This window comes from Pinus tabuliformis, chromosome 4_1 (genome assembly GCF_031772625.1).
Source record: "Pinus tabuliformis cultivar Carrire ecotype Pingquan chromosome 4_1, CPIR1, whole genome shotgun sequence".
Classification (NCBI taxonomy): domain Eukaryota; kingdom Viridiplantae; phylum Streptophyta; class Pinopsida; order Pinales; family Pinaceae; genus Pinus; species Pinus tabuliformis.
This window is the reverse complement of record NC_142303.1, coordinates 655,046,052-655,059,778: the sequence shown is the minus strand read 5'-3', so window position 1 is coordinate 655,059,778 and position 13,727 is coordinate 655,046,052. Positions and strand designations below refer to the sequence as shown.

Below are 13,727 nucleotides of genomic sequence, written 5' to 3'. Positions count from 1 at the left end.
TCACCTGATTGATTGAACAAAACAAGCTAAAAGTGTAGACAATTACGATTTTTGATTCATAAGAAAGCCTGTCAGCCTAAACATATAAAATCTTTTTGAATGAAATAAAAAACAAACATTTGTAGTATGAACGACACAGTTTCCCCTGAACTTACTTTGTCATACTTTTTCAGAATCTTTCGAATCGCAATGGCATTCATGGCCACATAGCTGACTAAGTGCCGGCCTTCTCGAATCATTGCCTCATGATCATCAGCAAAGAAATGTTTAATACGCCACAGATACCTTTGAAAACCAGATGCAGGATGTAGATGTAACAAACGTCTCGCATGAGAAATGAAGCAACCCACTATAGCTGATACTTCTTTTGTAGGCTCGTAAAAGAAAATTTTGTCACAGACTGCAAGAAGACGTGTCCGAAAAAGCAAAGTTAGACTCGCTTAAAGCGAATCAGCGAGCCAATTCGGTAAGTTTCTGGCTATTAGGTATTGTATAACAAACTAAAAGGGGAAGGTAACAATAAGAATTAAACACCTGGACAAGTTTTCGGAGAACATGTATGGTTGGATGGATCAGATGATTTGGAAATGCTTTTGGCTGTTTGGGAACTGGAGAGCTGCCCTTCAGACTCAGATGTGGTCCCGTCATGCAAGTATCCAACCCGGTACTTTTTCAGAACCTTTTTCAACCGTTTGTATTCGACGTTTGTACATTTGTCCAGAAAATGCTCTTCCTCTCCGTGTAGATACTCGGAAAACCTCTCCCCAAACTTCATGATCAATACCTTTAAAGCAATAGTAAAACACACTCAAAAAGAAGAAATCGCATAGCAATCCTGCAATTAAAAATAATTGTCTAAGGCATTACTACATACGAAGCTAATACTTATCTTCTGCGTTAATATCGGTAAGGACGATGCTCTGCAGGCGGGAAATTATATATGGGACTTGTAAAAACCGGAAAAGTCGCATGAAAATCGTGTGGACTTTTTCAGGCGGTAAAATACGCCATAGATCGCATAGCAGAAGATATTGAAAGTATCGCAGAGTCATTTATAAAGAAAATGTAAATGTTCCTGAAATATGAGCAGCTATGGAACTCTGAGATCTTAAAGATAACACCAGAACTGAAATATACATATGACCCGCTATGGAATTTTGAGATCTTAAAGATAACGCCTAAATTGAAAAATTCCACATAGCTACATTAAAGACTTCAACGGGGACTTGGAATGTTTTCAATCCTTGGAAACTCAGATGAAACAGCTTTCTCTCTGCCCAACATAGGCTTAACATGGAAACGCGTTAAATCCTTGTAATAAATTTCCAGAAGCATTGGTGCCCACGTACCCCGCTGGAAAGCTTTCAATAGAAAGAAAATATGACATTCATATATTTAAACAGTCAAAAGCCAAACGCAGGGAAGATATCGACAATTTCGTATTACAGAGGAAAAACACGCATCACCTTAAGCCTTCAATGGATCGTGAATCTAGAAAACGAATCAAATTAAATTTTCAGAAATTCAAAGCACAGAGCAATAGATGTTGAAATATTATTGAGTTTTCCTCTAAAGATTATTGAGCTTCCTTTAAAGTTTCTCGTGAGGAGCAAAGATCGGAAAAATCCAGTCAGAAGGTCGCTAGAAAGTATGAGAATGACGATAATTTCACAGATGTGCCCTAAAGAGCTTTAGGAGAAAAAGCAGTAAAACTATTTGCAAGAGTGACATAAAAGAAAGGGAAAAGCAGTAAAAATATATTGCCATGTTAAGAAGGCAACTCAACAGATATTTGGAAAAAGCAGTCACACTTCAAATTAATGGTTGAAAGTGTCTCCCCTAATCTAACGATGCAGAGTAAAAGTGTTGACTATTGTTGATGCATAGGAAGGCCTATCGGCCTAATTATATGAAAGGTAGGTCTACCATCAATGTTTTGACACATAATTTCGTGGTGTTGAGATGATTGATTAATCTGTAAATGAATCACATCGAAGAATTCACAATCATATACCCTCTTTGCCACAGAAGTTCAAGGCAATGTCGCTGGAAAACCTGATAATGTGTGTTCCTATGCCCATAATCCACTTTAATTACATAATTTTCGGAGAACATGTATGGTTGGATGGATCAGATGATTTGGAAATGCTTTTGGATGTTTGGGAACTGGAGAGTCGTCCTTCAGACTCAGATGCGGTCCCGTCATGCAAGTATCCAACCCGGTACATTTTCAGAACCTTTTTCAACCGTTTGTATTCGACGTTTGTACATTTGTCCAGAAAATGCTCGTCCTCTCCGTGTAGATACTCGGAAAGCCTCTCCCCAAACTTCATGATCAATACCTTTAAAGCAATAGCAAAACATACTCAAAAAGAAGAAATCGCATAGCAATCCTACAATTAAAAATAATTGTCTAAGGCATTACTACATACGATGCTGATACTTATCTTCTGCATTAAGATCGGTAAGGACGATGCTCTGCAGGAGGGAAATTATATATGGGACTTGTAAAAACTGGAAAAGTCGCATGAAAATCTTGTGGACTTTTTTAAGCGGTAAAAGACGCAATAGATCGCATAGCAGAAGATATTGAAAGCATCGCAGAGTCATTTATAAAGAAAATGTAAATGTTCCTGAAATATGAGCAGCTATGGAACTCTGAGATCTTAAATATAACGCCAGAACTGAAATATACATATGACCCGCTATGGAATTTTGAGATCTTAAAGATAACGCCTAAATTGCAAAATTCCACATAGCTACATTAAATACTTCAACGGGGACTTGGAATGTTTTCAATCCTTGGAAACTCAGATGAAACAGCTTTCTCTCTGCCCAACATAGGCTTAACATGGAAATGCGTTAAATCCTTGTAATAAATTTCCAGAAGCATTGGTGCCCGTGTACCCCACTGGAAAGCTTTCAATAGAAAGAAAATATGACATTCATATATTTAAAAAGTCAAAAGCCAAACGCAGGGAAGATATCGACAATTTCGTATTACAGAGGAAAAACACGCATCACCTTAAGCCTTCAATGGATCGTGAATCTAGAAAACGAATCAAATTAAATTTTCAGAAATTCAAAGCACAGAGCAATAGATGTTGAAATATTATTGAGTTTTCCTCTAAAGATTATTGAGCTTCCTTTAAAGATTCTCGTGAGGAGCAAATACCGGAAAAATCCAGTTAGAAGGTCACTAGAAAGTATGAGAATGACGATAATTTCACAGATGTTCCCTAAAGAGCTTTAGGAGAAAAAGCAGTAAAAATATTTGCAAGAGTGACATAAAAGAAAGGGAAAAGTAGTAAAAATATCTTGCCATGTTAAGAAGGCAACTCAACGGATATTTGGAAAAAGCAGTCACACTTCAAATTAATGGTTGAAAGTGTCTCCCCTGATCTAACGGTGTAGAGTAAAAGTGTTGACTATTGTTGATGCATAGGAAGGCCTATCGGCCTAATTATATGAAAGGGAGGTCTACCATCAATGTTTTGACACATAATTTCGTGGTGTTGAGATGATTGATTAATCCGTAAAAGAATCACATCGAAGAATTCACAATCATATACCCTCTTTGCCACAGAAGTTCAAGGCAATGTCGCTGGAAAACCTGATAATGTGTGTTCCTCTGCCCATAATCCACTTTAATTACATAATTTTCGTAGAACATGTATGGTTGGATGGATCAGATGATTTGGAAATGCTTTTGGCTGTTTGGGAACTGGAGAGCCGTCCTTCAGACTCAGATGTGGTCCCGTCATGCAAGTATCCAAGCCGGTACTTTTTCAGAACCTTTTTCAACCGTTTGTATTCGATGTTTGTACATTTGTCCAGAAAATGCTCGTCCTCTCCGTGTAGATACTCGGAAAACCTCTCCCCAAACTTCATGATCAATACCTTTAAAGCAATAGTAAAACACACTCAAAAAGAAGAAATTGCATAGCAATCCTGCAATTAAAAATAATTGTCTAAGGCATTACTACATACGAAGCTGATACTTATCTTCTGCATTAAGATCGGTAAGGATGATGCTCTACAGGCGGGAAATTATATATGGGACTTGTAAAAACCGGAAAAGTCGCATGAAAATCTTGTGGACTTTTTCAGGCGGTAAAAGACGTAATAGATCGCACAGCAGAAGATATTGAAAGCATCGTAGAGTCATTTATAAATAAAATGTAAATGTTCCTAAAATATGAGCAGCTATGGAACTCTGAGATCTTAAAGATAACGCCAGAACTGAAATATACATATGACCCGCTATGGAATTTTGAGATCTTAAAGATAACGCCTAAATTGCAAAATTCCACATAGCTACATTAAAGACTTCAACGGGGACTTGGAATGTTTTCAATCCTTGGAAACTTAGATGAAACAACTTTCTCTCTGCCCAACATAGGCTTAACATGGAAACGCGTTAAATCCTTGTAATAAATTTCCAGAAGCATTGGTGCCCGCGTACCCCACTGGAAAGATTTCAATAGAAAGAAAATATGACATTCATATATTTAAACAGTCAAAAGCCAAACGCAGGGAAGATATCGACAATTTCGTATTACAGAGGAAAAACACGCATCACCTTAAGCCTTCAATGGATCGTGAATCTAGAAAACGAATCAAATTAAATTTTCAGAAATTCAAAGCACAGAGCAATAGATGTTGAAATATTATTGAGTTTTCCTCTAAAGATTATTGAGCTTCCTTTAAAGTTTCTCATGAGGAGCAAAGATCGGAAAAATCCAGTCAGAAGGTCGCTAGAAAGTATGAGAATGACGATAATTTCACAGATGTGCCCTAAAGAGCTTTAGGAGAAAAAGCAGTAAAACTATTTGCAAGAGTGACATAAAAGAAAGGGAAAAGCAGTAAAAATATCTTGCCATGTTAAGAAGGCAACTCAACAGATATTTGGAAAAAGCAGTCACACTTCAAATTAATGGTTGAAAGTGTCTCCCCTGATCTAACGGTGCAGAGTAAAAGTGTTGACTATTGTTGATGCATAGGAAGGCCTATCGGCCTAATTATATGAAAGGGAGGTCTACCATCAATGTTTTGACACATAATTTCGTGGTGTTGAGATGATTGATTAATCCGTAAATGAGTCACATCGAAGAATTCACAATCATATACCCTCTTTGCCACAGAAGTTCAAGGCAATGTCGCTGGAAAACCTGATAATGTGTGTTCCTTTGCCCATAATCCACTTTAATTACATAATTTGAGACTTGAAATCATGCAATCCACTTTAATTACATAATTTGAGACTTGAAATCATGCAATCCACTTTGGAATCCTCAACGGACGGGAGAGAGTACGGAATGATTTCTAATTATTTAATATTAAATCTCAAGTAATGATTTCTATATAAGAGTCTCTCTTTTATGCACCAACCAAAAATTAAATAAATTCAATTTAATAATTGAAAAAAATAAATTATCTTTATGTTCTAATGTTCACTTTACATATTATTTATAAATTTTTGGTTAAGATGACAATTAATTGAAGAGTCAACGTATTTTTGAATACGATGATTATACCTAGTCTGCGACAAGGATAATAAGAATAAAACCAACTAGGGTGATATCTAGTATCACCGAAATTGGGTAATAAGAATAGAACCAATTATGGTGATATATAGTATTACCTAAATTGGGTTGGGTCGTCAGCTAGGGTGAAAATGGCTTCCATCAAAGTTAGCAAGAGGATATTTTTTGAAACCGTTGTTGGTTGAAAACACCCTTGATCCTTTAATTGAAATGCAAACGAAAAATATCCAAATCCATGCCTTGCTCTAGTTCCTCCTTCTCCTTTTAAAGCTTGATTCCCTGAAAGAAACCATTGGCAATTACCATGATGGATAATTTACCTTGGGTAAATACCATGTGCTCCCCTCCCTTTCTATATATAATTCCCTGAAAGAAACCATTGGCAATTACCATGATGGATAATTTACCTTGGGTAAATACCATGTGCTCCCCTCCCTTTCTATATATATATATATATATATATATATATATATTCCAATTGGGGTCAACTAGTTAGGGATATTGCAGTTAAGCAATTTCAATGTTGGATGTTGCAATATATGCTCTCCCTCCCAAGTAGCATCTTCGGTGGGAAAATATTTCCATCGCACTAAATATTCTCGGATGGTCTTGATCCGGAGTTTCTTTTCCCTTACTTCAAACACTTCTTCTCGAACCAGTTGAAGATGCCCCTCCTCATCTAATGGGGGTAAATCAGGTGATGATATAATGTTTTCCCCACAATCTTCTTCAGGCAAGAAACATGAAATACATTATGAATTTTTCTCTCTGCTGGAAGCTCCAATTCATATGCTACCTCTCCTACCTTTCAGATAACTCGATAGGGTCCGTAGAACCACAGCCTCAACTTTTTTGCTCCTTTCAGCTTCAATGTGGACTATTTGTATGGTTGTAATCGAAGGTATACTATATCTCCCACTTCGAAACTTATTTCTATCCTCTATCGATCTACATATATTTTTTGTCAATTATGAGTTGTCTGCAGATTATCCTTGAGTGTCCATAGAATATCCTCGCATTCTTAGATCCAATCCTTGGCTAATGGCACCCTACTATCTTCAGATGTTGTGTATGCAAAATATAATTACTTGTACCTGTACAAGGCTCGGAAGGGTGACATCCCTATGGACATGTGATAAGTAGTGTTATAGCAATATTCTCCTAAATACAACCACTTGGCCCATGCTCTTTGTTGTCCTGTGACATAGTTCCATAAGTACCTGCCACCCATTTATTCCCAAATTGTGTATGTCCATCTATCTGCGGGTAGTAACTTGTGCTAGGAGTGAGCTTAGTGCCTAATAATATGAATAAATCCTACTAGAATGATCCCATGGACCTGCTATCATGGTCAATGACGATGGTTTTTGGCAAACTATGCATTTGAGATACTCCTTGGAAGAATACTTATGTTATCTTAGATGCAGAGCTTTTAAAGGAAATTGCAAAGAAGTGGGCATATTTTTTCAGGCGATCTACCACCACAAATATATAGTCTTTGCCTTAGATTAAGGGAAGCCCTGTGATGAAATCCATGGAAACACTCTGCCATTTTTGTTCTGGAATGGGCAATAGTTGTAGCAAACCTGCTAGGTTCATGTGTTTAGCCTTATTATTTTGATAGGTATTTCACTCCTGGACATATTTGATAATGTCCCCCTTTAGGCCCTTCCATGTGAACCTCTCCCTAATGGTCCTGTAAGTTTACAGAAATCTTAGGTGTCCTGCTAGAGGAGAGTCATGGGTTGCTTATATGATATTCACCTTTAGTTAGAACTTTGGTACTAGATAGATTTGGTCCTTATAGTAGATCATGTCATTGAAAACCTAGTATCAGCCATCCGGTGACTATCCATCAAGGATCTCACAAGATCATTGGTTCTTTGAATATTCCACCAAAAGATGGGACTTCTAGTATTCCACAATGTCTATGAGAGAGAAAGTAACTAGTCTCCTGGATAAGGCATCTGATATTACATTGTTCTTTCCTTTGACATAATCGATCTTGAAGTCATAGGCCTCGATCTTACTAACACGTTTTTTCCACCTCTCATTCAATCCCTTCTGATCCAAGAAATACATGAGACTGTTATGATTTGTTTTTACCTTAAACTTGTTTCCCACTAAATATGGTTGAAACTTAACTAATGCATGCATAATTGTCAGTGTTTCCTTTACATAGATAGAATAATCACACTCATAATCTTTGATCTTCCTACTCTCAAAAGCAATTAGATGATGGTTTTGTGTCAAAACATCCCCAATGCCTTCCCTAGAGGCATCACATTCCAACACAAAGGGTTGAGAGAAGTCCAACAAGGCTATAACCGGGCATGAAGTCATTACTCTCTTAAGTTGACCATACAAAGGCCCCATTTTTGGTGAGATCGGTTAGTGGGGTTTCCAACTATGAATACCCCTTAATAAACCTTCTATATAACAAGTGTGGATACCCAAGAAGACTGTTAGGCCCCTATACTACTAGTGTAACACCTTATTGTTATCAGTACAACCCCCTTATTATATTGATGTACCCATGTAGTGCCCATATTGTTACTATTGTGCCCCATAGAAGCCCACTATTATTATTATTGTGCCCTTACATTATTATTGTTAGGTCGGCTGGGTTATATTGTGACTCCTTAGACTCCTATATATAGAAAGGAGGTTTTTTCATTTGAATCATCCAAGAATTGTTCATTTATGTAATGTAAAGGAGGTTGCCCCCTCGAAGAGGCTGAATTCTAAGGCGTTGATCTATATTTTCTATCTTTTCTTGAGCTGGTTTCATAACATTTGGTATTAGAGCTTTGGATTCTAGGGTTTCACTGCTCTTAACAGGTCATCGTGGAATTTTCGCTATAAATTTTTTTTATGACGTTTCAGAAGCTAAAAATAAACCCATTTGAGAAGACATCGCGCTGAATCTCGAGTCTGAATTTCAGAGCTTTTCGCGCTATATTTGTGGAGATATGATCTGAGGAAGTTGGTCTTTTTGTAGACTCCTGAATTACATTCCAAACAAGTGACTTGGGGAAAATCATCATAACTTTCTCTCTGAGCATCGAATTAAAATTTCGTAAGAAGGTACAGAAAGAGGACGAACTGTAGTTTCTTGTGTATATTTTTCAGTGCCAAAGGTTGAAACAGTGACACGTGGCACTTCATACAAGTTCACTCTTCTAGAAAGGTCTATAATCAGGTCATCTTGGGAGATTGTGCATAACTCTTTCTTGGAGAATCCAGTTTGGATTAGACTGGTGGCATTGGAAAGAGGACGCAGAGGGCTACTACAGGTCACAATTTCAGAACTTAAAGATCCGAAAGTATAGACTTACAGTCGTTTCAAGATCGAGCTCCTAAAATCAAGAAAAGGCAAGATGAGGAAGTTTGATGGCAAGGATCCGGTAAATTGGATACTTCAGATGGAGCAATATTTTGATCTACATGGTGTACCACTATTACAAAAGGTATGTATTGCATCTTAATATTTAGAATCGGATCAATTTTTATGGTATGAAGGGCTTTGTTCTCATAAACAACTTGTTATGTGGTCAATTTTCATGGAGGAAATGATAGCACATTATGAGGATACAAAGAGCAACTCCTTCTTTAGAGCAACACCACAACAATTGGAAAGAGTAAAAGGGCTTTGTGACATAGTGGTGTTGGTACTATTTTATTTCCATCCTTTTTCTTCTAAAAATCCATCATTCATCCATCATTTTCTTCCATAAACCCTCATAGTCCATTGAAATTGATCAATTAAGCATTATAATTGTTATTTTGCATTAAATTTAATTTGTGGATTTTTATATTAAAAATTAGAAATTTTCAACAAAATTACAGGATGTCATGACTTCCTGTAATTGGTTTATGTTGTGACACGTGGCATGGCAGGAAAATCAAAACCGAGGATTGGGACGTGATCACAGATGTACATACATGATGAAAGATCTATTTGGCATCGCATCTGGAGCTCCTGGATACATGGTCAATGCTGGTCAAACTCAACCTTTTTGGTCATAAAAGAAGCAAAAAGCCAGAGTTACTTAAACTGATTTCGTTTTGTTTTGGAAATCAGTTAAGATTAGAAAAAAACAAAAATCACCTTTTTTATTGTAAAAGCAGAAACATCTGCGTGATAATGTATGTACATTCGATTGTAAATCAAACTGCGTGATAAGAGACATTAAGTGTATCATATTGTATGGTATTTTTACTAGAACTCTTGCATGTAATTGATTTCCAGACTTTAATCACAGGCAGCATTTTATCATTCTAATGTTTTATGTGTTAACGTTTTCGACATCTGAAGCTTCCTAAGTGGGGACTGGTATACTTCCATTTTATTTTCATAGCATTTAAACTTCAGATCTGAATAGCGTTTGATGCCATTTCTTTGCTTGTGAATTCATTAATTCGATTAGAAGCTCTTGGGTTATTGTATGATTCATGGTGATAGCTTGAAACTTCAATTGCTAAATTATTGAACAAGATATTGTAATTGATTTGATTGAGCACTGAATTTCGAAGTATCTCTGTGGACTCTATTTTCATGCATTCGAGTCTTAGTATGCTTAAAAGAGTTTTTGGCTTTCATGAATGCTTAGTAACACTTTGTTTTCTTAGAACAATTGATTAAATTAGGTAATATAAGTGTTTGAATTGTGAAAGGAGACATATTCCAACCTCTTGTAAAAGAGTGTTGTAGCCTGTCAGAGTAGACACTTATCTAGGTAGATGAGATCCTTTTAGGTCTATAGATTGTAGACATGTGCCTCTAAGTTTACCTACCTTGGTTGACATTAAATTTAGTCTAATCTAAACCCCTGGATTGGTCACTATATTTTGGCGTTGTTGTCGGGGAGGCGCATCTAGAGGATTTCTAAAAACAAAATATAAAAAAAATTAAATAAACAAAAACAAACAAAAGCATAGATTTAATTTTAATTCATCATTTTAGAAGTCATGTTTACTTATGTCTAGATCTAGAGATGATAAAGGTAGATTCATAAAAAACCCCCATCCAAAAACTAACCTACCACTAGGAGCAGACCATTTAGGAAAAGTTGAACACACAACACCAGCTGGGAAAGTCACCATACAAACACTAGAGGATAAACAGAAATCAGGGCAAAGACTTACACTCATTGAGAGGAAAATTCTATTAGCACACGAATCACAGAAGAAACATCTCCCTGAATCCTCTATAAAAAGAGAAAGTAGCACAGTAACTCAACAATCTCTCCTTGAACTTCTCTTTGAAACAAGTGACATTGAACAAGAAATTAAATCAACATAAGAACCTATCAAAATGGGTGAGGAAGGAGATGGATCAGCAAGAGGACCACCAAATCAAGGTCGAAGGGAGGAGGAAGAGTCAACCTTTAAATTTCCTATTCAAGAACCAGAAGAAGATGACGAAATAAAAATGAAAAACATACCTCCATTTGTGCTACCAAACTTTTATGGCATGGCTTTAGAATACCCATAGTCATTCTTGTTTGAGTTTGACATAGTATGTCGAACATATAGTTACATAGATGATGTCCATAGGCTTAGACTCTTCCGAGAGCAACATTAAAAGAATCAGCATTAAGATGGTTCATGGGACTTGGTGAACATGCAATAATTGATTGGGATGGCATGAGAAGAATATTCCTAAAGAAATACCAACCTTATTGCATATCGAAAGATTCTAAAGATGATATATTTAGGATAAATCAACGAGAGGATGAAAATTTAGAGGAGTATTTGGAACGATTTGTTTACAATTTGCAAAAATCAAAACATAGGACCATGTCTCTTGATCTGATTCGAACAATATTTTTGAAGGGCATTCGAGAAGAATACTTAGATGACCTTAATTTGATGGGAAAAGGTGATATTTCCACTTTACCTTTCGAAGAAATTGCTGATTTATGTGAAAAGTACTCAAGGAGCAAAGCTAGATATGGAAAAAGAGCTCTATCATCTAAAGCCACAAAATCTGCTTCAGCAAGTGTCACAAGGGCTGAAATAGGAAACCTGTTAGAAGAATTCAAAACAAATCTATTAAGTACCTTAGGAACTCAAATTGACACTCTGAAAGCCAAGAAAAGACAAGAAGAGGAAGATCAAATAATGGCTGTCTTTTGTCCAAAGTGTCGGAAGAAACATGCCTTGAAAGACTGCCCATTAGAAAACATTCAAGTTTGTGCCTTTTGTACTGAAAATCATGATATATTTCATTGCTCTAAAGTCAAGATTTTGCAGAATTGTAATGTGGAAGCAGCTAATACAGATATGGAGAATGTGTATTTCATGGGCGCTAAGAGACTGTGGCAACCTAGACCTCCACCTCCAGGTATGTTTCCAAACCAAATTTGCAATTTCCTGCAGAAGATCAGATGTATGCTCAGAATTATTGGAATGTGCCCATGCCATGTCAACACCAAAATTACCCACAGCAACAATGGAGACAATTTCAGCAGTACTCTCAACAATATCAACCATATCCTCAACCATACCAATAGTATTCTCAGCCATATCAACAGTATCATCAGCCACATTCGCAATATCCTCAGCAGCAAATTGTTTATCAACCCCAAAACACTCAGCAAGCATTGCCTGCTCCTCCACCAATAAATCCACCCCACTTACAATTCCCATCTAACCAACAACCTCCTAGACCCACTCAGATTCGTGCTCAGCCTGTACCAAATCCAAAGAACAGAGCATAGAGACCAGCCTATAATGTAGATGAGGGACCATCATATCCCACATTACCTTTACAAAATATCAATCTAAGGTCTGGTAAGGTACTTCAAAAGAACCTCCAATAGCTGGAAAACAAGAGGAAATGAAGAAATGAAAATGAAACTCCAACTCAAAAGAAACAAAATGATGACATCAAAAATAAACAAACGCAACCGTTGCATCCACCACCTTTTCTAGAACGATTGGTCCAAGTAAAACTTCCCATGTCTATACCACAGTTTGATGTTTTAGATGAGCTAAAGAATGTCTATATAAAAATTCCACTATTGCAAGCCATAAAAGACATTCCCATATATACTAAAGCAATTAAGGAACTGTGCCTCAAGAAACCTACTAGGAAAAGAATTGATCCACAAACTATTCATGTTATTGGACATTTAGCTGGCCTTATGACAAACACCATTTCAATGGAAAAGTATGTTGATCCTGGTATTCCAAGAGTCACTACAATCATTAACAACATACATATTCCAAACACCTTAATTGACCTTGGGGCCACAATAGATGTGATGACTCTTGAAACAATGAAAACACTGCAGCTCACAAACTTGCAGCACACAACAATGTTCTAGAACTAGCTGATAGGTCTAAAGTGATTCTTGAAGGGATTTTGGAGGACATAATTGTCTCACTGGACTCCTGGGAGTATCCAGTGGACTTTTTAGTTCTTTAGCCAAAATCTAATTTAGGAGGACACCCTATCATCCTTGGTAGACCATGGCTAGCAACTGCTGATGCATTCATAGGATGTAGATCGGGTAATATGATTATTTCATGAGGAACTGAAAGAAAACAGCTCACTCTTTACCCATCAGCACAATCACTAGCAGTAGCACACAATTTATGGCTTGACAATAAATACAATGACAAGGAAGAAGTTCAATCTGTTTTCAGCATCAATCAAATCTATGATTTTCAAGAACATAATAATGATGATTTGGTAGATTGTTCCTTTCTCAACCTGGTATTTCTGAAGAATTAAGAAATGAAAAATACCATGTTGCAGAGGAACTTTTGGCACAGAATTTTCAGGAAACATGCACCATTCAATATTTGCAAACAACATTTCAGAACATTTTTCCCATTCAATCTATCACAAACACACAGAGCAAGACCATAGAGATTAGTCCAGGAAAAACTTTGAATATTAGCACTCACCTAGACTCATCTCAGGAGGAAAAATTGATCCAATTATTGAGAAAATACCATAGAGCATTTGCTTGAGACTACACCGATATGCATGGAATTCACCCTGAAACATGCACTCACCATATTTACACGGATAGTAATATCAAACCAGTGAGGCAACTGCAAAGAAGAATGAATCCTATGCTTTAGGATATTGTTAGGGATGAATTACAAAAACTATTGAAAGTCAATTTTATTTATCCTATCTTTGATAGTCAGTGGGTAGTCCCC

General features: G+C 36.7%; 1 protein-coding gene across 1 annotated transcript; it reads right to left on the bottom strand.

Annotated features, from left to right (window-relative positions):
- On the bottom strand, nt 1–3,891 carry LOC149177779 (putative E3 ubiquitin-protein ligase BAH1-like). Its single transcript, XM_089421885.1, has 4 exons — nt 3,715–3,891; nt 535–628; nt 118–400; nt 1–4 (listed from the first exon to the last, which is right to left on the bottom strand). The coding sequence occupies exons 1-4, from the start codon at nt 3,889–3,891 to the stop codon at nt 1–3; spliced, it is 558 nt and encodes a 185-aa protein (XP_089278011.1).
- Between the last annotated feature and the right edge of the window lie 9,836 nt (nt 3,892–13,727).